The 22181-nt window shown below is 38.6% G+C and overlaps 2 protein-coding genes and 1 non-coding gene across 3 annotated transcripts; 1 reads left to right on the top strand and 2 right to left on the bottom strand.

The window, feature by feature from the left end:
• Window positions 1–359: 359 nt before the first annotated feature.
• On the bottom strand, window positions 360–18705 carry LOC144651191 (uncharacterized). The gene is made up of 16 exons (XM_078511098.1): window positions 18130–18705; window positions 14860–15033; window positions 14143–14274; window positions 13940–14035; window positions 11784–11898; window positions 11505–11569; window positions 10238–10405; window positions 9918–10009; window positions 9493–9618; window positions 8448–8695; window positions 7777–8028; window positions 6397–7177; window positions 5083–5386; window positions 4537–4667; window positions 4292–4373; window positions 360–3833 (listed from the first exon to the last, which is right to left on the bottom strand). Exons 1-16 carry the CDS (start codon window positions 18703–18705, stop codon window positions 3405–3407), a joined length of 3771 nt encoding a protein of 1256 aa, XP_078367224.1. The 3' UTR covers window positions 360–3404.
• Window positions 6260–6333, bottom strand: Trnac-aca (transfer RNA cysteine (anticodon ACA)). Its single transcript has one exon. It is a non-coding gene; the product is annotated as a tRNA-Cys (tRNA).
• Window positions 18706–18753: 48 nt separating the features above from the next.
• Window positions 18754–20934, top strand: LOC144651226 (activating signal cointegrator 1-like). Its single transcript, XM_078511143.1, is given in 4 exon segments — window positions 18754–19113; window positions 19115–19615; window positions 19617–20432; window positions 20434–20934. Coding segments are annotated over 4 exon segments (1551 nt in total). The 5' UTR covers window positions 18754–18924; the 3' UTR covers window positions 20479–20934.
• The last annotated feature ends 1247 nt before the right edge of the window (window positions 20935–22181 follow it).

Below are 22181 nucleotides of genomic sequence, written 5' to 3'. Positions count from 1 at the left end.
AAAGGAGGAATAAAACGTAACAACGTTGAAATACGCAGTTTGAAGGGGTTGAAGTGGCGAAATGAAAAGTAGGGTAAAAGGTAGCTAAGGTGGGGAAAACGCGCGTTTCGTTTTGCGAACATTTAACTTGGACGTAATTTTTTTAAGACAACAATGTTTATAAAAGTAGTAATTATAGACTGGTCGCGATTAGCAAAGTGTGTTCGGCTGCCCGACTGCGAGGTGCTCATCTTTTTTCCTCATGGCACATGGATTTTTTTCAGCCGTTTTTTCTGTGCAAAAATTTTTTTGGTAATTGCCCCTCCCCCCTCTCAAAAAAAAATAATGGTCTCTCTAAAGAGGATTAACTCAGACAAGGATTCAAATAGTACTTCGTTTTATTTACCATCTTTTCATACAGCTTTTGTCTCTACAATAATCAAGAACAAAATTAAACGTAATTAAGTAAAGGATAAGTCCTTTTATCTAATAGTTTAGATAGTACTTCATATAGAATCTCATAACAGGTACTTCGACCGATGTCGTCCAATGCGACCCGCGCTCAATCTGGGCGGTCACGCAGCGATCAAACGTTGCGTGACGAGGTAGAATAAAACCCCTCTTTCAATTCTTTTAATATTGAATGCTACAAAAAAATAAATCTACACAAAATAAACGCAAATCTAGGAAGGCATGCAGCGTTGTCGCACTGGGTTCTCTCGACGTTGAAATCCAAGATGGCGGCCAACCTCGGGAATACCCCGTGGACAAAGCTGACACTACAATTTTACTGTTAATTTTTTTGCCGCTATCAAGCCGTCGCGGCGCTAGTCACTCTACGTTTGACAAGTGTTGTCTTTCTTCCTTGATTAAAATCTCCACACTTTCAGATGAAAATTAATTACTTATTCAATGACGAACAATGCTGCAGTAGACTCGTTTTCATACAAAGTGAATTTCGGAATAAATTGAATTTTGCTCAGTCTTAATCATTTGTTCTTCTACCCTACTTCTTAGCATTGGTTTTCAACTATTCATCAAGGATTTAAAATAACTCTGAATGTAACAGAAATGTCAAAAATAGAGTGACTTAGCCTATTAAAGCTTAAGACTTAATTGATATCTTTTTACAAGTCGAAGTAACGTAAATACTAATTATAAAATTAGCCCCGTAAAATTTACTTTTACTCTTTCTTTGATTAAATAATATTTTACCATAGCGATAAAAAGGCTTTCTTATTACTGCTATTTAATCTGCAACAAAAAACGTTAGAATGGTGTTTATGATACAAAGCACTAAATAAAGGTGACTCATAGTTGAGACTAAATAAAGGTGACTCATAGTTGAGCTTCACAGTACAAACATCCAAACAAAGAATATCCGTGCAAGCATATAGCGACGTTTTCTGCTCACTGTTAAGTAACACGACTTTAGTAACAATGTTACAGCCTTCGCCAAGATGATCCTATAGAGCCTCCGTGAAGAAGACCTTAGCAAGAATTCTACGGCTACCATCAAGGCGGCCCTAGCAACAGTGCTACGGCTTCCTCACAAGAAGACCCTAGCAGCAATTCTATGGACTCCATCAAGAAGACCCTAGGAACAGTTCTACGGCCTCCATCAAGGCGGCCCTAGCAACAATGCTATGGCTTCCCCCCAACAAAGGCCCTAGCAATAATGCTGAGGCCTTCCCCAAGACTCTTACAATACCAAGAAGATTCATACAAAAATGCTCTTTTCTTTAGCAAGGCCTAGCAACACTGCGGAGACATTCTGCCAAGAACCTTACAACAATACCATAGCTTCTTTCAAGATAACTCTAGCAACGGTGACATCATGCGTTGGGTGTAGCCGGTCGATTGGCTTTACGCCAAACTGCCTTGTCGTAAAAGCAGGTTGACGGACAACCAAAAACTATATAAAATACACGAAAAGTAGAAGGCATAATGGCCAAACATGACATCACTTTCACAGTGCAAACGCTCTGTCTAAGTTAAGCAAGGTGACACAAGATGCCATGGGAAAACGGCTCAAAATATACAAAGGAACTAAAATTATATAGAATTAAGCAAACTAACCTTAAAAGCACGCAGTTTTCAGTGCAAACTAAGCTCTTGGTGGTGCGCGAGCACTCTCGCTTCACACTGCTTGCGCGCTCCACCAAGAACCTTGCAAAACACCCATTCTGCAGGTTGCAGTCCCACAAATTCTTTTTAAAGCCACCTGGCGCGCCCGCGTTCCAAGCAACGTTCTAAAAGCACAGCTTTTTGCAACCAAAATTGCTATCAATAAAAAAAAAACTGTGAAAAACAATTGATTTGAGGTGAAGGCTGATGGATTTTATGCTTAATTATTTACTGAAACAAAAAAACAATATTGCTATAAGCTCTAATGCTATTCCCGGTTAAAACTTGTAAATATAATTAATGTTGTTTATCGAGAAAAACTAGATCTTAATCTTATTTATACAGTAAAACCTTCTTTATCCAGTTAAGTTTTATATTTATCCAAAAATAATACTGTTATTCAAATTTTACACTTTGTTAAGTATTCTTACACAAACTAAATACTGCATTTTACTTTAAACGTTCTAAAAGTTCCATAAATGATTTTACTTAATCGTTTACTTTGTTCAAGCGGTTTTCAACGTTATGCCATTAAGAAACTAAAACGACCAACATAAAGATTTTCTTTTTAGCTGGTATCAACTATAAAACAGCAACTGAAATCTGAGTGGATGCGAGGTTTGCACGAGCTAAGCGCGTGACCGGTAACGACAATCTGCCAATACAATACTCGTTTGGCCTCGCAACAATGATTATAGGCAAGTAAAAGGCAAACCTTTCACCAACATTTTCTTTGTTCGCGTAATTTTGAAAACCGCTGGAAAATTTTCCATCATTTCTTTAACACTAATTATTTACCTTAAACGATTTTTGATAACTGTTGTAGAACTGACACCAAAGTTAACACAAGGGCGGGAAAACATGCAACCGGTGCCAAGCACACGGTAGTGTGACTGATGCCAAGCGCGAAAAACATGTAGGCGATGCCAAGCGCGGGAAAACGTATAACGGATGCCAAGCGCGGGAAAACAGGTAACCGACGTTAAGCGCGGGAAAAGTGGCATAATTCGCATAAGCTGACCCACGGTTAGCTTTGCTGATTGGTTGTTTTTCACGCAGCTTTTAAGAGGAGCGAATAAAAAACTTAAAAAAAAAAACACTTTTACCAGTCATCTTAAACGGTTCGAAGAGAGAATCAAAACCAACTTAATTTCGGTACTCAAAACTAATTCTTGATTATTACAGGATTAAAAAATGTAATTGTTAGAATAACACAGTTTAGTTAGTCTTAAACATGCAACACCTAAAACTACACAACCTACAATTCTCTGTTTAGGGTCTCCATCCGGTTTTGGTTACTAAAAGCGAGGATTTGAGTTGTGATGCGACCCATGCCCCGCCGCGTAGTGAGACGGTACCTGAAGATGCGCCTGCTGCATTTGTTGACCTTGCTTCCGAAAACCGGTTTGAACCGGTTGAAACGCCGACTGTGCGCCCATTGTACCACGGCCTCTCTGCAAATTTCCCGGCATTCCATATGGCATGTTGTCAAAAGCACGTTGACGCTGAAGGTTTGTATGGTACCGTGCATAGGAAGGGTGGGGATACCCTGAAGGCGCAGCACCCCTCCCCTGTGGCCACCAGTTCTCCCTCGGGAGGAAAGGGTCGCTGTAGTGCTGTGGTGGGAGAGGGGGTCGGTGGTGAGATGGCCTCAAAGTATCTTCTGTTAGCGACGTCGTCTTGGCCCACAGTAGGGGTGGGGAAGATTCTCGGGTTGACCAAGGATTCTAAAGAAGAAAGGGTAAAGAACGATCAAACACTGAACACAAACATGCTTAAACGAAGCAGATCTCTGTGCCTCGCATGTTGTCGCAACCTCGCTTTAGGGTCTTGAATGGATGTTTAACGTGAATGTTAAGGAAATTGTTTAATTTATTTTATGTTGGGCCAAATCATGTCAAATTGACTTTTCAAAATTCTACCGTCTACGATAATGTACATGCACATATCATCGACCCTCCCTTTAACAGTGAGTGTACTTTGGCGAGTTCTTGTTATAAACCCTCTGTTACCGTTAGTCTAGAAGTAGTCTCTTTGTTCTCTAATGGATTGTTGAGCTTAACTTGAAAACGCAAGAAACATGACCGTGTGAAAGCTGGGGTGAGGAGTCGTCACCAGCTCTTGCACAGCTATCCTTCAAGGTTTTTCTTCTCTGTCAACGGTACATTAAGAGAGAAGACGTTACCTTTTGCACTAGATCCTCAGTACTCCAAGGCTTTCCAACATTCGGCACAAAGGAAACATTTTCAGTAGGCATCACTTCACAACTGCAAACCAATCACACAAAATAGTTTAACAACAAAAGTAATCATTCAGTTGCACAACTAGTCTTCTTGACTATTTTCTGACTTGATAATAAGTATCGTGGAGAATTCTATTAGCAACGTTGTACAATTTAGCCTACACTTCATGCATTGTTACATCAAGTACCTTCCTCCTCGGGCAGCAGCCAGCAAGTCGGGTCCAGTAATTCCCAGCCCAAGAGAGAACACAGTCTTCCCTCTTCCTGATCGATCCGTGTTCAGGGATTCCTGGGACTGGTTCCAGTTGCTTCCAGAAGCCTGAAGAAAGAGTAAACGAGATCAGAACCATTACATGTAAATTCATAATTCTTCTCTACAACACCTTAGCTTAACACAATGGGTAAAAATTCAGTTCTAAAAATTTTGGTCAACTTTAGTTGAGGACACCAAAGTTCTCTGTTTTAGTCATTTTATCTCTCCTGACATGATTAACCTGTTGATTCCTATAACCTAAACACTTGAAAGGTAAGGAGAATTTAGAAATAAATCAGTTTTGAGGATTTGAGGGTTTTGAAAGAAATTAGCTAAGGTAAGCAATGGTTGCTAGTGGAACAAGCCCTTTTGATTACCAATACCTACATTTTATCTGATGCTTTTTCCCACTAGCATAACAAAATGTTCAGAAAAGCGAAATAATAAAATTATACAGAAAAAGTGCAGCAAATTTTCTTACATTGGGAATATTGGCCCATACTGGGTTGCCATGGATACTGCTCCCGTAACTTGACCACTTCAAACCGAGGTCCAGTAAACCTGCACCTGAATTACTCGGCAGCAAATTCTCATTGAGACTCTTAGCATCTTCATTGCCCTCATCACTCTTCTCATTGCCGGGGAAGTCAGACAGAGACCAGCAGCTGTGATAGAGTGTGTCCTGCGAGCCGTGTATGTCTTTCTTGCGAAGCTGTGAGCTTTCGGCATTGCTGCTTCCATTGTCGGAACAATCTGATGGAGGACTGGCTTTCTCCCATACACTCCTTTTTTGAATTAAAAAGAAATGTCATCCATTATTTACACAATCATAATAGGAACACTGTAACAGTATAATTATTGAATCTCATAAATGCAGATGAGACTGGTGGCCTAATGGTTAGCATGCTGGATTCAAGGTTTTGAGCCTGGCTGTGTATTCTTGGTCAAGGCACTTTACTTTCCCACTGCCTCTTACAACCAGGGTCTGGTTGCCCAAAAAATGGATAATGCTATCCACCAGACAAATCACTATCCAGTGGATAGCATAGTTTGTTTTGTGGACACTTTTCCACTAGATAGTGATGTCTTTGAAGTCGGGCCAGGTTTATAAATGACTGCCAGGAAATTGAACAGGACAAGCAATATTAATTTTTGCTATTATTTTACAGTAGCATGGCCCACAATTTGGGACTTCTACTTTGTAGGCTGACTCCCACACCCCAATGCCCAACCCTTAGCCACACCAGCAGTCCGCTTCTAGACATTTAAAGTCAAAACAGATTACAGTAACCTCAATCCTTCCAGCAACAGATAACTAATGTACACTATGGTACATCATCATCATCATCATCATCATCATCACTTTGTTTACCCTCGGATTTGAAGAGTAGCTTATACAGCTAATATCTCCGAGCATTTCACAGTAAGCACAATACAACGGGCAAAGACCAGACCACAACACCGGGAACTCCATGCCCTACACTTTACGATAAGCGTGTGGGTTCTTTTACGTCCCCTGCTGACCACAACACTGAAGATGCAGAAGACGGGACCTACGGTTTATCGTCCTTATCCGAGAAGACTAGAATATCTAACCATTTGCAGATGTTATTGCAAAGGCAGCATATTCTCCTCAGTTATTTTAAGACCCTGAGTGTTGGTCCGGTCTGGGACTCGAACCCAAGACCTCCCGCACTGTAGTCCGTCGCTCTACCAACTGAGCTAACCGGTCGGTGGTTACATGGTACATGGTATCTAACATAACAACACGATTCAAATCTCAAGATGTCCTTACCTAAGACTCTCACTGATGGACACTGTTTTATCACCATCACACTCTTCTGAGCTGACTGTTACAAAAACAGGACTGGCCGTCTTGTTCGCTTTAGTCTGTTCATCATTTCCAACACTCAATTTGGGTGTGTCAGCCTTGGATACACTGTCTGGACTTGTGTCAATCACATCAACAGCATCGTGCTTTGCTTGTGACGGCAACACTGGTTGAGGAGTGACACTTTTCTCATCATCACTCTCCAGTTTGCTGTCATTTTCTGGCAGTACAAGTTTTTGAATCTCATCATTTGCTTCTTTCTCCTTGTTTGATGGCTGTTTTTGCTGTGCATCATTCCCTGGTGATGGACAACTATGCTGTTCCTTGCTGTCAGATTCTGACGATTTGACTAACAAAACTGGACACAGTTCACTTGAAGGTGACGTCTGTGTCTCTATGGTAACCATTGAAGGCTCTGCACCCTTACAGGAATGCACTTCAGGAGTTGTAGCTCTTTCCTTGGTCTCTGATTGGCTACATGATGGTGCAACCTCATCAATAGATTCTTTGTTGTCAGTTTTTTCACTCGCACATGGGGCTGCAGAACTAGGCTGAGTGATGTTACTGAAGGCCACACTGTAAATGCTTCCCAGACCACTGTCCACAGGTGTCATGTGACTGTCTGCCATGCTGGGATTGGTGTCGTCGTCACTTAGCAGTCGGAGTTTGATTGGTGCACCAGAAAGAAAGTTGATTACTTCTGTGAGTTCTTCTTGAGAGGCTAGTGACAATTCACTCTGAGAATCTGAAGAAAATAAAGTTTTCGCAAATAAGACAAATCTCTAATACATGCTTTAATAAAGAAAAACCTGTGAATTGAAATTTTCCCAAAAAAATCGATAACAACAAAAATTCAAGGCATGTGCTTTGACTAAACTGATGGCCATATGCAAAGATCCAAGAACTTTTAAGCAAAGTGAAGCATTAAACAAAATCTGATACACTCCCCTGTTGCAGAATACCGGCAGTTGTAGGAACCCTTAAAACAGATGTTCAAGTTTGTATTGACCACTCTGATTACGTAGCCCAACAGAGATTTGTGAAGTGGCTCTGGTTGTCGCTTGTGTTTGAATTTTTGCATGCAAGAGCCGAGTCATTACACTTGTACACAGATTTATTGAGAGCTACATTATCAGTATGAATTCATGATGAATTAAGTACATAAAACGAGATAACTGGCTAGCACAGTGTGCACGTTTTTCTCCTTGGAACATTAATCTGATTTTTTGGCTAATAACAATCACACAGAAATACCAACAATTAACCTCATGAAAAATGCCAATTCAAGAAGCAAAAACTCTCAAGCAAATTGTATGTTCACAAGTTCAGATGTGTGTAACTTACTTTGCATAGTAGGTTTAAATGTTGGCAATGGAAACTGTGGAACAGATTTTGACCAGTCACTTGGTGACGAGGGATCATCAGCCTTTTGCTCTTCAGTGACATTTCCTGACGTACTTTCAGGAGCCATGGACTGTTCTTTTGCCCTCTTGGCCCAGTGCCGTGGGCGTGGTGGGGGCAGGGGGGTTGGGTCATCAATGTCTGTGTCATGTTCATCTCCTGTGTCAGTGCTTGATGCTACAGATGTTCGATTACCTGAAGAGAAAAGCAATGTATTGTAATATTATATAACCTGCTTGTATGTAAACATAATTACATGATTTTAAGTGCCTGAGTAAAGTCTTACAAACATGGCAACAAACATGTGTAGTTGTTGTGCATTACCGGCCTTACACAATTACACAACCCTAGACAACCTATCAGAACATGCAATGTGTGGTTCCAGAAAATGGCCATACTCCCCCCCCCCCCCCCCCACCCACAGAATGGACTGGAAATTCCTGGGGACGGGAGGCGTCTCAAAGGCCAAAAACTTGAAATTGAACTTGAAATGTATGAAGCTTAATTGAAATTTCCAGAGGGATGGGAGTTAGGAAAGGTATGGATAATTTATGGAACTACATAATACAATAAATAATTGTATTATTTGTAACTTACAATATTTTTTAGCATACCTGCTGATTCATGTCTAGTGCCTGCACTAGACGCAGCATTCTGATTAGTAGCATCAGCTACCATATTCACATTATTGATTGCCTTAAATGCCACAGACTTCCGTGAGAATATCTTAGACGTGGCTTTAGTGAAAGTCTTTCTAAAGCTTTTATGTTTGTGGCTTGGGGATGCGTCAAGTTTAGTCAGCAGTGGTGGAGACTTGGAAAGGTTGCGACGTTGTATGTGAATTGCAGGCAGAGGTCTTTCTCTGAAAAATGACAAAGAAAGTGAAATATAAAAAAATGTTATTTGCCAAGTGGGAGGTCTGTATGAGGAAAGCTTTGCTAGAGGTTTTAAAGCAACAGTGAAAATCCATTTAATGATAAGTTTGTCTGACTGTAACTCTAGGGGTTGAGAATTTGAGCATAGCCATAATGTCATGATTATGATTAGAAAAAAGATGCAATCCAGAATTTGATTTCATCCACGGAGGAGCAGCAATACTTTAAGTTGCTTCACACTACAGAAATAAGTTTCACGTAAAAGCACAAACAGTGATTACCCATTGGATCTGCAAAGCCTTGTGCATCAAATCAAACTCTTTCTGCTATAATAAGGAGGGTTTGCCTAAGGCAATGTGTCACAAATTTTAGCCAAATTTAGTAATACTGTAACTTAATAACCACCTAATTGAGAGAAATATAAAAATAACCATTTAATAATGTCCAGTGAAGGAACATTTGATCAATGACAAGGCAAATACAAAAGAAGGAACAGATGGACAAAAATTGAAGAAGATTAAAACAGATTGTGAAATGGGTGGTTGAACAGTTTTTCAAAGTTAATCTTGTTTGTTTGTAATGTTCGATTATAACACCAGGATTCATATTTGTTTGTAATAAATCAAAGCTATGGTTTTGTCATTTAGATACATGCAAAGTAATTTCTTCGCTTACATTACATTGCAAGTTTCATAGTGAGTATTTGGCAAAACTTAATAAAGTAGACTAAACTCAGTCGTGACACAGGCCTTTTAATGATTAACACATCAAATAAGTTACTCACTTGTCCTCTAGATAGTCCATTAAGCTGAACTTGGATGTATAAACAGCATCCACTGTACCCAAAGGAGAAGGAAAGTCCAGGTCTTTTAACAGACAAGCAAACGTCGTAGCATCTTCTGTGATGACCCTAAACACAGAATGGGAAAACAATGGTTCCTTTAATAAACATGTATGGGTGATGATTTGTATTATCAAATTCCAGTAAAATAGTTTAATGTGAATGTATGTACCCCCTCTAGCTAAGACCCTTTCCTTCCCACCTCAAAAGGCATTAAAAAAATAAGGACCTAAGGAAATTAATGGAAAGAGCTTTTAAACAATACTTTAACTTGATGCAAACGATCCTGCTTAAGGCAAACTACCTTAGGCAAACTACCTATATAAATCATTAACATGGTATTATTTGTAAACACAAAAATTTCATACCAGGTGGTGGAGACCTCAACATGAATGGATGTTCCCTTCATATACACTTGGGCCAGCCGAGTGTTTTTCTCTTTACTTGGTTTAGCTGTCACCTATTTAAAACAGAAAGGTTGAAACATGTTAAAACAGAAAAGAAACTCAAGTACCATCTAGTGACACTAGCAATGATATTCCACTTCTTTTGTTCTGACATAAAAAATAATAAAATCTGATCATGCAGACACATTACAATCCCCATTTTCACATACAGTGGGTTTCAAGTTTCAGCACTTTTTTCAAACCCTGACTTCTAATTGAAAGCTAAACGAAAGTTAACTCACCAGGTGTGCTCTGCCAAACAGAAGCTGCACAGCAGTTTTTGCGGCAGAGCTGGCAACTGGAGAACATGCCTCGTACAACACCATCAGCACAAACATATCCAGGGTCTCACGGTTAAGGGGGATGTCATTCTGCTTGGCAACAGAGCTAACAAGGTCTCTGATGCAGTGCTGTTTAGAGTGAATTGTGATTTCATCATTATTATTTTAGAGTAGTCCTTTTACAACAATTACTAGTCTCTAACAAAACAATTTTTAAACTTTGCCATATTTTTTTACAATAAATCAAATATTTTAAGTATACTCAGAATATAAGGAATTCACTAGGACCCCACACAGCGGTCAAACGCAGCGCGCGTGCGCAGTTCTTGTGTAATTCCCACCAACATTTTCCATACAAAGTCTTAAATTTTCCGAAAACTTTCACTTTAAAGCCAAAAGTTAACGCCGTCCCTGGAAAGTTAAAGTTTATACGCCGCTTATGGATTGGAAATTTGATAATTCATCTCCACTGAGTGTCCCAGCTTGAACTGTTCTTTCACCGTACTATTTCTTTAACAATTTCTTACAAAAGTTTGCCCTCTTTCAAGTCGAAAGTTCGAGGCGGCAAAGACCGGATGTGATGTTTTTTGCGTTTGACCGCTGTGAACTAGGACCCACTCATACACCTACATTGAGAGACGTACTATAGAGGCCCTGCCAGGGGGGGGGGGATCCTGTGTCACTTGTTTAAATTTAAAAATATTCTGTGTCGCTGTTTTATAGCTTTTCCCATTACTGTTGGTAGTTGAATTGAAGGAAAATTGAAGGAAAACTGCTGTCCTTGTTGGAATTTAAGATTTTCCAAAAGGGTTGTCGTTTGTTGCAACTTTTTGGGCTGTGTTGCTTGTCGGAATTTACCCTGGCAGGGCCTCATTATAGGGCAGGGAATGTACCACACATATGCATGGATCACACCTATGGATCTGTCTAAAGGGACAACAAACTATAAATAAACCATTAGGCCACCCGACCTCCCACTAAATAAAATCAAACTGATTTAAATACAAAGCTAAAAAAACTTACATAAAAATATTACAAGAAATGAATGTTTTTGATGTTTGTAGTATCATCCTCAGGGTTCACCTAACCCTCATGACAACACGTTGAAATTGTTCAGCCTTAGTTAAAAATGATCAGTTCTTATAATATTTTTATAGTTTTTAGCCTGGCATATCAAATAATTTTTAACTTTTTTGCGAATAAAATGTGATAAAATCAAAATATTTACCAATTTAGACTTGTAGTTGTCATTGGCCTTACTCGGGGAAGAGCAAATCTCAGTCATAACATAACCTGCAAGTAAAAGACTTATTAATGTCTCCTTTCTTCTTTACAGTATCTATGCAATAGAATTAATGAAGCAACTAGATACAACTAGTGAACTACAAGGAGATATTGTCATTTAACTGGGTAAAATACAAATTTAAGTCATATTCAAGAGAATGTCATCCAAGTAGGTTTGAACTTAGGCAAGGTAAGATAATTATTATTGCTACATGTATCTCACCAATTTTTAATTGTAATTTAGGAATTTGTTTCAGGATCTGTTGTTCCATTTCTTGAGCAGTGACAGCTTCTGTGACACCGCCAGCAGCCACGGCCTCTAGCTCGCTACAACATCCCTGATGAAACAAGGATTTTATTATTATAACATTAAATTTTGACTAACAAAAAGGGAAATGATAACATTTGATTAAATCCTGGCAGTTCACCACTGCTGTTGCTTACATACAACAATACATGTTAATTATATTGCATTAGGACATCAAGACGATGAAAATGTGTAATTCATTACGAATTCAGTTATTAATTCAGGCATGCCCAATGAAGCGGTAGATGTCCCACGGGAGACTAAGTGACTTAGCAACCGAATTCAGTTTTTTCGAACACAAAAAACCGGTTTGTGACTACGCGTACATCAAACAAGTAAACGAACTAGTGAACAAAGTGAAACGCTTTGAACATGAAAACTTCGATAAATTCAGTTCAGACAAGCAAACACTCGCTTGAAATATGTGACCTCTTTTTTTGAAAAAGTTTATATGATGCGCCGTAAACATTAATTATTTTTTTTCAAGAAAGTTTCGAACACGCATACGCGCCAGCGAGACTTGTTTGCTAATTGATTGTCTATTGTAGCGTAAAGGCAAGTAGGAAAAAATTATATCTCTGGTTCTATTTGGCGTAAATCAGTGATTTAAACGGTGAAATGATCTTAATAAAGAGAAACAATGTTCTACGAAAGTTTTCTGATGCGTCGTGAAAATATATTAACTTTTTTGCGAGATAAATTTTCTGTCATTCGCACACGCCGGCGAGACTTGTTTGTGGAATGAATAATTGCCGACTCATTGTCTGTTGAAGCGTCACGGCAAGTAGCAGAAAGAATGATTTCTCTTTGTTCTATTTGGCATAAGTCGTTTATTTAAATGGTGAAATGATATCAATGAGTAAAACTGATGTTCTATGAAAGTTTATATGATACGCCGTGAACATTTATTAAAAGATAAAAGTTTCGGTATTTCAATCAACCCGCGCCGATGAGAACTTGTCCCAACAATTGACTTGTTGCACGTGTTTATTCAACAATTAAAAAAAAAAAACTTTCGCTCGCAGAAATATCTCAAGCACATTTAGCGCAACAATTTAATCTAAATCAGGAATGGTTTCTTTCACTGTAGTGTTCTTTGCTGTTATAAACACCTTCGTAAGCTTGTTGAAGAAGTGATTTAATTCTTGTGGGACGCGTACGCTCCAAAAGAAAAAATATATCTGTCGGTGCGTAGGGAATATTCATGTATTAAAAGTGAGACCAAACTCTTTGTAGTATTCACACAAATGAACACACGCTTTAAATATGAGAACCACCGTAAGTTTTATTCAGATAAGTGAACAGACGCTTTGAACATGAAAACTTAGCTAAGTAAACACACGCTCCAAAAGTTTTATTCAGACAGGCGAGATCACGCTTCGAACTTCGGCAAGTTACCCTAAAACAAGCAAACGTACACACGCTTTGAACACTACAATTCGATCAGTTTTCCTTAGATAAGCGAGCACTCGCTTTGAACATGAACCGATAAACATTTTACTATCAGAATACCGGTATGTTTTGCTTTCAAAACCGGTTTTAACATCAATAGAAACTTGGACTCGAACCGCGTTTTCACAGCCCGCTTTGAGACTCCCAAGACGACTCCTGATTTGATGTGAGAGGTTATGAATATTAAATACCCGACCTGACTCGGGTCGGCTGAATTACACATTTTCATCGCCGCGATGTCGTCATGGTGAGGATTATGGCCCTATTCTCCCAGAGGAGACCTAGGATAGAGGAAATATTGTGAGGATGATGATGATGATAAGGATGATGATGATGATGATGATGATGATGATGGTGGTGATAATGGCAACGACAATTTGAATGAATTTTTAAAGAGGATAACCCATCAGTGAAAAGGGTGCTGTTGTTAACAGGGTCCTGTTTTACAGTTAAGTAAATAAATGAAATAAAAAAATACAATGAACTTGAACAACTATTATAATGGTAAACCTGAAGTTTTAAACCTGCCTTTTATATCAGTTACATGAATCTCTACCAACTTTCTCAATGTTCATTAAAAGCCTCAAAAGAGAAGAGATGTCACTAACAGTGCAGCTTACCTTTAGAGCCAGCTCTATTCCTCTGGGATTCCTGTGGAAGCCAGCAGGTATGTCTGCTTCAGGCGTCGGTGCTTGATCAAAACCCTTTTTGTAATTCTACAAATAAAGATGTATAAAGAATGTCAACAGGGGAAAATGATTTGCACATGTGGATTAAACAGGGTCGCATGCATATGCCTGACATGTACAGAGTTAATCTTTACCTTCAGCAAAGTATTGACTTTTTGTATCATCTCCTTTCTTTCTGGATCAGCCAGTTCCCCCTGACCACCCAAAGTTAGGAGCTGAAACTGTTCTCGTGACAATACCTCTCCTTGTCGCAAAGCTTGGTTTGACTGCAAGGAAATGTACATTGTAGCAAGTTACAACCCTCCAATTAAAAACCATTTAAGTCGCCATGGCAACTAAAATTTTCGATCTAGCAACTAAATTGGTACCGAAGTCACCAGCCTGATGACTAAAATTGAAATTTCAGTTATATTTTACTTTGTCTTGGCTCAAATAATTTATTTTTTATTTTATTGTTACGAACTTGATGGAATGCGCTTCGCAATAGTTTATTAAAATGTCGAACGAAAGCTACATGCAGCGAATTTCGCTGCTTCAAATTTCGATAAGTCATTGTTTGTCTACCTCAAAAATTCGCTGTCTCGAATTTTCAACGAACTTCACAATTTTTTCGCGTGGAGCGCAACGAAACACATCTCGATAATTTTAAGTAATTCTCAAGAACAAAAATTTGCAAGAACAAAAAACGAATTTCATATAATTTGCATTACTTTTGCACAGTACTGTATATGTTCCTTGGGTATCAGTGACTAGCACAGGTAATAAACTTTTAACAAACATTTTCTGCTTGGTAAACTTTCACTTATACTTGTCTTCATGTTGACAAATTTATTGCAAAACACCTGACATACCTGAGCAAGAGAAAGCCATGTTGCCGTGGCGTCCTTGAGAGCCAGGGTAACTTCTCTGTCCCGCAGATAGTCACCAATCTCATGGAAGCCACCAAGTGATGCCGTCATGTCAGCTGACGACATCAAGAACTCCGACTGGACTTGTAACAGTGAGAGGAAGCAAGAGCCCAACATCTAAAGAAATATCAATCACAATAATTATTAAATACCATATAAAAATGATTAATTCGTTTTTTGATTAATTCGTTTTTCCCAAATTAATTCTCCCAACATTACCAATCACAGGAATGGAAACTCAACTTTGGCAGTTCCTGCCATTGTAACCCTTTAAGCTCCAATATTCACATACAAATTCTTCTTTCTGACTGATCTCCAAACATTTTCTTATAGTTTCTGTTGGGAGAATTTGTTAAAAGATCATGTGCAGCAATTTCCCTTTGGTAATCATTTTATTAATTCTCATAACCTATCCTCTTGTTTTACTATTGATATTGTGAGGAGAAATTTGAAGTTGGTCACTCCTGGGACTTAAAACCAAAACTGTACAATTTGTACTGGCCAAAAATGATAAAATAACCACACCATAGATGGTCAGGGTGGGTGAGTGCTAAATTTGCATCAAAAATATTTTTCAGTTTCTGGCTGTATAATGTCCTAATCTACCAAATCTACCATCAAGCATTTTTATGTTGTATCATTGTTTAAAATAGGTCTTGTGGCACCCTACAACCACATTATTGACTTGATACATTAACATTATCCCTAGGGAGTGAAAATGGCAGGGAAATGTACCGGTAAATCTCTAAATTTGGTATGTGTTCTAGAAAAATGAAAATCACTAAAAATCTCTACCCAAGCAATAAATGGATGGAAATATTATAAAAATCATCACGTCAAGGTCACAAGGTTTTTTAGTAAACATGGACAACCTTTTTTACACAGAAAAATTTTGCTGGAAAATGACTGAAGAAAAGGATAATATATTATTGTTGGATTATAACACCTATACAAAGTGCTGCAGTTATAGTGACTGTTCCAATGCTCCGATTGGCTAATAAAGCCCTTGATTTCAAATTATCCTTAACATTTAAAATTGTCCTTAAAGCTTTGATCCTCAATGCAATAACCTGTATTTATAACATTCAGTTTCATTATCTAATAAAATCAACCTCTGGCAGAACTTTATTGCTTTAGTCAAACAAGATGTTCCTTTCCACAGATATAACTCTGCAATGTCGCAGCACAATATTTCATTGTTAAATGGCAGTTTGCCAACTTACAAATTCAAATCAAATTTGTTCTAGCAAGTTCCTATGCACCCTTAAGAAAATCATATGATAGTACACTCTCTTTATACAAAACAGACAACAGTGTAGTATAAACATGCCTCAAAGAAGAACTGAAAATGCAATGAAAAGTGGACCAGAAGCAATAATTTCATTTAAATTCACAAATAACATGTAGATAATTTGTTAAAATATTCATGTTATTTTGTAAACATGCATGTTCTTTCAGGCAGAAGTTTTATATTTGCAATTTAGCAGAAATATCAACATTCAGTTGCCTGGTGGAACAGAAAAAAAAATAATAGGTACCACTTATAAAAATTTGTAAAGTCAAAGAAAAATAAAATGAATGTTATTTAAAACCAGTTAACATTTTACCTGAAGAAAAAATTCTAAAGCAGCTTTAATTAGCATGTTTATGTAAAGTTTGGATCACTGGGATGAAAAGTTCAAATTTGCTATACTTTATAAAATTTATCAACCCTTCAAATACACCTGCACTTTGGAAAATATGAACGTTTCCTGTTTCTAAATCAAAACAATGCAACAAAACCCTACATTCTAAATCTTTACTGCAGGCATTTAAACTTTATAGCAATGCTTAAGACACTGGAGAAAAAGCTCCAGCCTTAATATCAGAGAATACAGTGTAACAGGTCTGAAATAAAAACTTTGAAGTTGATCTTTAGAAATTGTTTCATTTTATTGAGGTCCAAGGTATCAATCATTGTCAAAATTCTTGCTTCATAAACAATGGATTTCAGCCAGTGTGTGGCTACTTAATAATCAATCAAATATGACTGATTAATCTTGCATGGCAGAAATAATTATTTTTGCTGACATTTACAAATGCACCTTCAAAGTATCTGATAACAGAGCTTCTATGGTATTTCACTTGAAGGCAGAAAAATGTCCTTGTTATAACAGAGAAACTGTATTTCCAAATTATTCAAATATTTATCTGTGTATTTTGAAATTTATTGACCATACAGGTTAACATGTTTGGAAATTTGTTCATCCATATGGAAATTGAAATGTATGCTGAGTTGAAAATTATTTATTGTGAAGAAAAAAGCGTGATGTCACAATACAGTAATTTCCTACAAAAATTCAAGCACCGAAATTTTTATAAAAGGGAGTTTATCGGGATGTTTTGACTCCACACCCACTCAAAAAAATCCACAACAAGCTGCGAGAATGAATGAAATTCTCAACATGAAAGAAATATAAACTCTGCAGAATAAGCTTATGCAGTAAATCAGCTTGGATTAAACATTGGCGGCAGATAAAAACTTGGAGTCTATCCATGGTGGTACATAATGGGTTTAAAAACGTTTTGCTTCCAAGACGTCAAGAGTTAGAAGTGTTTTTTTAACGCGAAAGATGCAATTTAACACCTGAAAGACTTTGATAACCCGAAGGTCACGCCAAAAATGTGTATAAATTTGTTTGACAGCTGACATAACATTTCAACGAATTCCTAAAAAAGTCTTGATCACCCATAAGTTTAGCTCAAACGAGATATCCTAGTTTGTTCACTTCTGAGCTAGATATAAGCGGTATTTGCACAAGACGTACGCTTATTTAACTTTTGAGGTAATACGCTTGCTGTGAAATTGCACCAAGAGTTATTTTGGGAGCATGACAAAATGATTCGGCTTGGCGCATTTTACTCGAGACAAAGCATCTATTAATCCACTCATGAAACAGATATATAGGTTAAGGTTAATCGTCTACAAAATTCATACAGATGTAGCAATAGTGCAAAGCATTTAATCTCTCATACACATATTTATAACTCCATCGCGTTTATTTTGACTGACAAAGAAACTGTACATTGAACAAAAACTGCAAGGTTGTTGTATATATTGTGTTTGTGAAACGACAAAACACTTTGCGCGCCGGTGGCTTCGCAATTATATCAACACTCCAAATGTCAAGCCAAAAAAGAACGTTCTAGATGTAAACTTTAAATGCGACATACCTTAACACGATTTTCCTCTACTTCGGAAAAGCTTCTGTACAATTTTTCTTCTTCCGTCGTCAGTTCCTCCGTAGCAGCACGGAATCTCTGTCGTGTTGTTTTGAGTCTTTTCCCATCATTGTTTACTAAGCTGTCGTCTTTCTCTAGCAATTCAAGGTTTTCCTGACACGATTCGTAATTCTGAACGCTTCTTTTGTGCGCTTCAATGGCTCGTCTAAGCCCGGGCAAAGTCGCCGTGAATTCGCAAAGTGTTCCCAAAATATGGCTCGTGATATGAACACTCGACTTGTGAGCGACATGGTCGATTTCTTCTACCACTTGTTTCAGCTGTTGAGAGATTTCTAGAAGCGGGGTTTCTTTTAAAACCGTTGAAAAGGATTCTGCCAGCTGGGAACCTGCCCCACAGAAAGACTTTGTGGCATCTAAATAACCAGTTATCAGCTTGTCGATCGCTCCCACATTTGATTCAAGTGTCTCGACGTTCGCCAGTAGTTTCTGATGGTACGTTGGACATTTACTCGTGTCGCCTTTACTCTCCTTCCATTGATGGTAGGACAGATATCTTACGCTGTCCATATTTCACACTAAAAACAGTCTGTGAAAAACAAAACATGGGTAAATACGGGCAAAGCAAAATCGGAACCAGGCAGTTTTTCTGATCCCGACATAAGCATTCGAGTGACTCCCTCACTTCCTTTCAAACATCTTTAAACATCTGAGTTTTTGGTGTGAACACACAAAACATCAGCGGAAGTGACAAAAACGCATGCGTGTTTGCTATTCCCAAAAAGAAAGATGGCGGCCGTTTCTACCGAAGTGAAAGCGTGGTGTATTCAAGAACTGTTGAAAATAACAGACGTAGAAGACGATGTGACGGGCTACATTTTGTCACTGAACACTGCGAGTGAGCTAGAAACTTACTTGCGAAGTTTCCTTGACCCAAAGAATCCCGAACACCGCCAAATTTTAATCGAATTTTCTAATTGTTGTAGCCGGCATGGGAGGAACTTCTGATGTCGATTTTTCATATTCTCAAAAGTGCTCGGGTGAATTTGGTAGCACGGCTCCACCTATCCATCCAGGAAAAGAAACAAAAAAGAAACCCGCCAAATATGTTCCACTTTATGGTGCAGAGGGACAAGCCCGAAGCTCGGTACGCCTGCCGGGAAGGCATCCCTGTGAATGCTTGGGTCAAAAGCACAGCTTGGTCAATAACTGCACAGAATGTGGACGGATCGTTTGCATGCAGGAAGGCTCAGGCCCTTGCTTCTTCTGTGGAGCTTTAGTCTGCACCAAAGAAGAACAAGAAATCTTGGCAAGAAATTCTAAAAAGAGTCAAAAACTCTATCAGAAGCTTCTGACGCAAACTATAGAAGGTGACACAGGGGCAAAAACAGAGCCGTCAGCTGCAGACGAAGGTCTTCAAAAGGCTATTGCTCATAAAAACAGGCTTATAGAGTACGACAAGAGTGGCGTCCGTCGCACCAAAGGTGATTGACGATGAGTGTGACTACTTTGCAAGTGACACTAATAGGTGGCTGTCCAAAAAGGAGAGAGATGCTCTAAGAAAGAAAGAAGATGAGCTCAGAGATAAGCGACATGGCTCACGTAGGCAGATGAAAGTGACGCTTGACTTTGCAGGCCGAAAAGTCATTGACGAGAGTAAACCTGAAGTTGATTACAGTAATAACTCCGATGCAGCTGTGCTTGCTTCAGGTTATTATAGTTCTGATAAAAAGCCCCAACAACAAAGGGTTTCTAATCCTAACTTTCCAAATGTCACCTCCTTGAAATTTGTTTCCTCTACAAAGGGAGCTAATGAGCCGCAAAGTTTCAAGAGTGCAGTGGAGAAACAGCACGGTAAAGAAGTTCTACGCATCCAGGATAAAGAGTTCCAAGAGATGAGTGATACGGGTGCATGCCTTAGCATGCACCAGCCTTGGGCTTCACTGCTTGTACAGGGAATCAAGAAAGTTGAAGGCCGTACATGGTACACACCCCACCGTGGGCGCTTGTGGATTGCTGCAGCTGCAAAACAGCCAACTGAGCAGGAGATTGCAGCTGTTGAAGGCATGTATAGGGCTCTGTACGGGAATGAAAATATTGCATTTCCCAAACAGTACCCTGTGTCCTGTCTGCTTGGATGTGTAGACCTTGTTGACTGTCTTGCTCAAGAAGATTACAAAGAAGAGTTCCCAGAAGGGGAGTCAGAATCTCCATATGTGTTTGTCTGTGAGAATCCACAGCAGTTGACGGTGAAATTTCCAGTGAAAGGACAACATAAAATATGGAAACTTGAGTCTTGCAATCCACAAGGCTGCCAAAGGAGGGCTCAGGAAAGCTGCGTAAAGGAACCTCTTAAAGTGAACATACTGGTATTCTTTATCATTTGCCGCATGGTCATATCATGGTCTAAGTCTTCCTCCGACTCTCTGAAAATAATGAGCAAATAAAAATCTTTTTCCTAAAGGAGGCCAAATTGAAATTACCGGGTAGTAATATTGCAAGGATCAAAAATTAACAAATGTATTTTGTTATCAGGGAATCTGACTTGACTCTTTGGGTGGGAATGGATATTTCATAGAATGGTATGATAAATTTAAAAAAAACTGAAATTCAATTTATTTAGAGAGGAATTTCAGTGAATGATCAGTTACCTGTGTCAATACTTCTACATCAGTGAAAACCTTTCAAAAATGTTAATTTCTAATCTATAAAACGCAAGCACATCTTGTAATATTATTTTGGTGTTAAGAGAATTTAATGAAGAACTGGAAGATTATATTAGTGAGTAAATCAGTTCAGATTTAAGTATCACTGTTCGAACAGTTGCGATTTCACGTGTGTTTGATTTCTTTTGGTGATTGTTCATGTGGTCTGTTCACTGTGGTCCAGCATTTTTGGGGATTTCAGTGATGATCAGTCCGTGTCATCTTTCTGTGAACCTTTCAAAATGTTAATTTCTATCTATAAACGCAAGCACATCTTGTAATATTATTTTGGTGTTAAGAGAATTTAATGAAGAACTGGAAGATTATATTAGTAAGTAAATCAGTTCAGATTTAAAGTATCAACTGGTTCGAAACAGTTGCGAATTATTATACACGTGTTAGAATTTGGTTATTCTTTATTGGTTGAATTATGAAATAAATCAAAAAAATTAATGTGGTAACATGTTCAACTGTAGAGTCCAGCATTTTGGGCTCACCTCCTGTTAACCAAATGCATCATTCCCGTTGCCAAAGTCCTGCACAAATGGCAATGCAAGTGGACGCAAGCTTTCAACTTGCGTCTTCGTTTGGCCAGGACTTGCGTGCACTTGCGAGTCCGTTTGGCAAGCCAGCTGAGCACAAATCTGTACGCAAGTTCAACTTGCGATTACTTGCGTTCACACGCGTTGCCGTTTGGTCAGGACTTAAGATTTACAGACAAAATTTCGCCAATGGCAAAATTGAAGAGAAAAAGAATCACTCTGAATCGTAATGGACGACTTAAAATTGAAATTTTAGTTAAAGTTGGATTAGCTTCTTTTTTTTTTCATTGAACACCTGAAGATCTTTAAGCCTGGTTTTCACTAGCGATGCAAGCACAAGCGCAAGGATAACAGCTCTAATTTCACCGTAAAAACGGCTTCGAATCAAACAAAATCACAAGCGCATTGCATTTTAAGGCTTGTGCTTGCGCTTGCCACAAGCACAAGTACAAGAACCATTATTTTTCCTTTTCGCGTGATTGGGCTTGTGCTTGCGCTTGTGCTTGCGTCGCTAGTGAAAACCAGGCTTTACTTGCGTAACAGTCGCTTTATTTTTGTGAGCGTGAGAGGCGCTTGAAAGAGCGGGCACGCCACGGAGAAAAACTGAACAAAAGAAGAAAAGTCCGTTTTTAACGACTAGTGTCAATAGGACACAAACGCCTGTGTCTTCTGCAATTTTTTGTTGCGTTCGCGTTGCAGCCAGCTGCAATTTCAGCACGATTTGAGCGCGATATCGCTAGAATGCCTATGATAAAATAAACAGAGGTTTTGTTTTGGAGCATATAAACCAAAGTCTTAG

The sequence above is a fragment of the Oculina patagonica genome, chromosome 4 (assembly GCF_052425735.1).
Source record: "Oculina patagonica isolate OP01 chromosome 4, crgOcupat, whole genome shotgun sequence".
NCBI classification, from domain to species: Eukaryota; Metazoa; Cnidaria; class Anthozoa; order Scleractinia; family Oculinidae; genus Oculina; species Oculina patagonica.
Note: the sequence above shows the minus strand (reverse complement) of the source record. Positions and strands in the feature narration are given on the sequence as shown.

Coding starts and splice junctions, on each gene's coding strand:
- LOC144651191 (XM_078511098.1), bottom strand. CDS start 18,705: ATGGACAGCGTAAGATATCTGTCCTACCATCAATGGAAGGAGAGTAAA. Junction 14,036..14,142: donor AAGTCAATACTTTGCTGAAG/GTAAAGATTAAC, acceptor CTTTATTTGTAG/AATTACAAAAAGGGTTTTGA. Junction 11,899..13,939: donor GAATAGAGCTGGCTCTAAAG/GTAAGCTGCACT, acceptor TTGTTTCATCAG/GGATGTTGTAGCGAGCTAGA.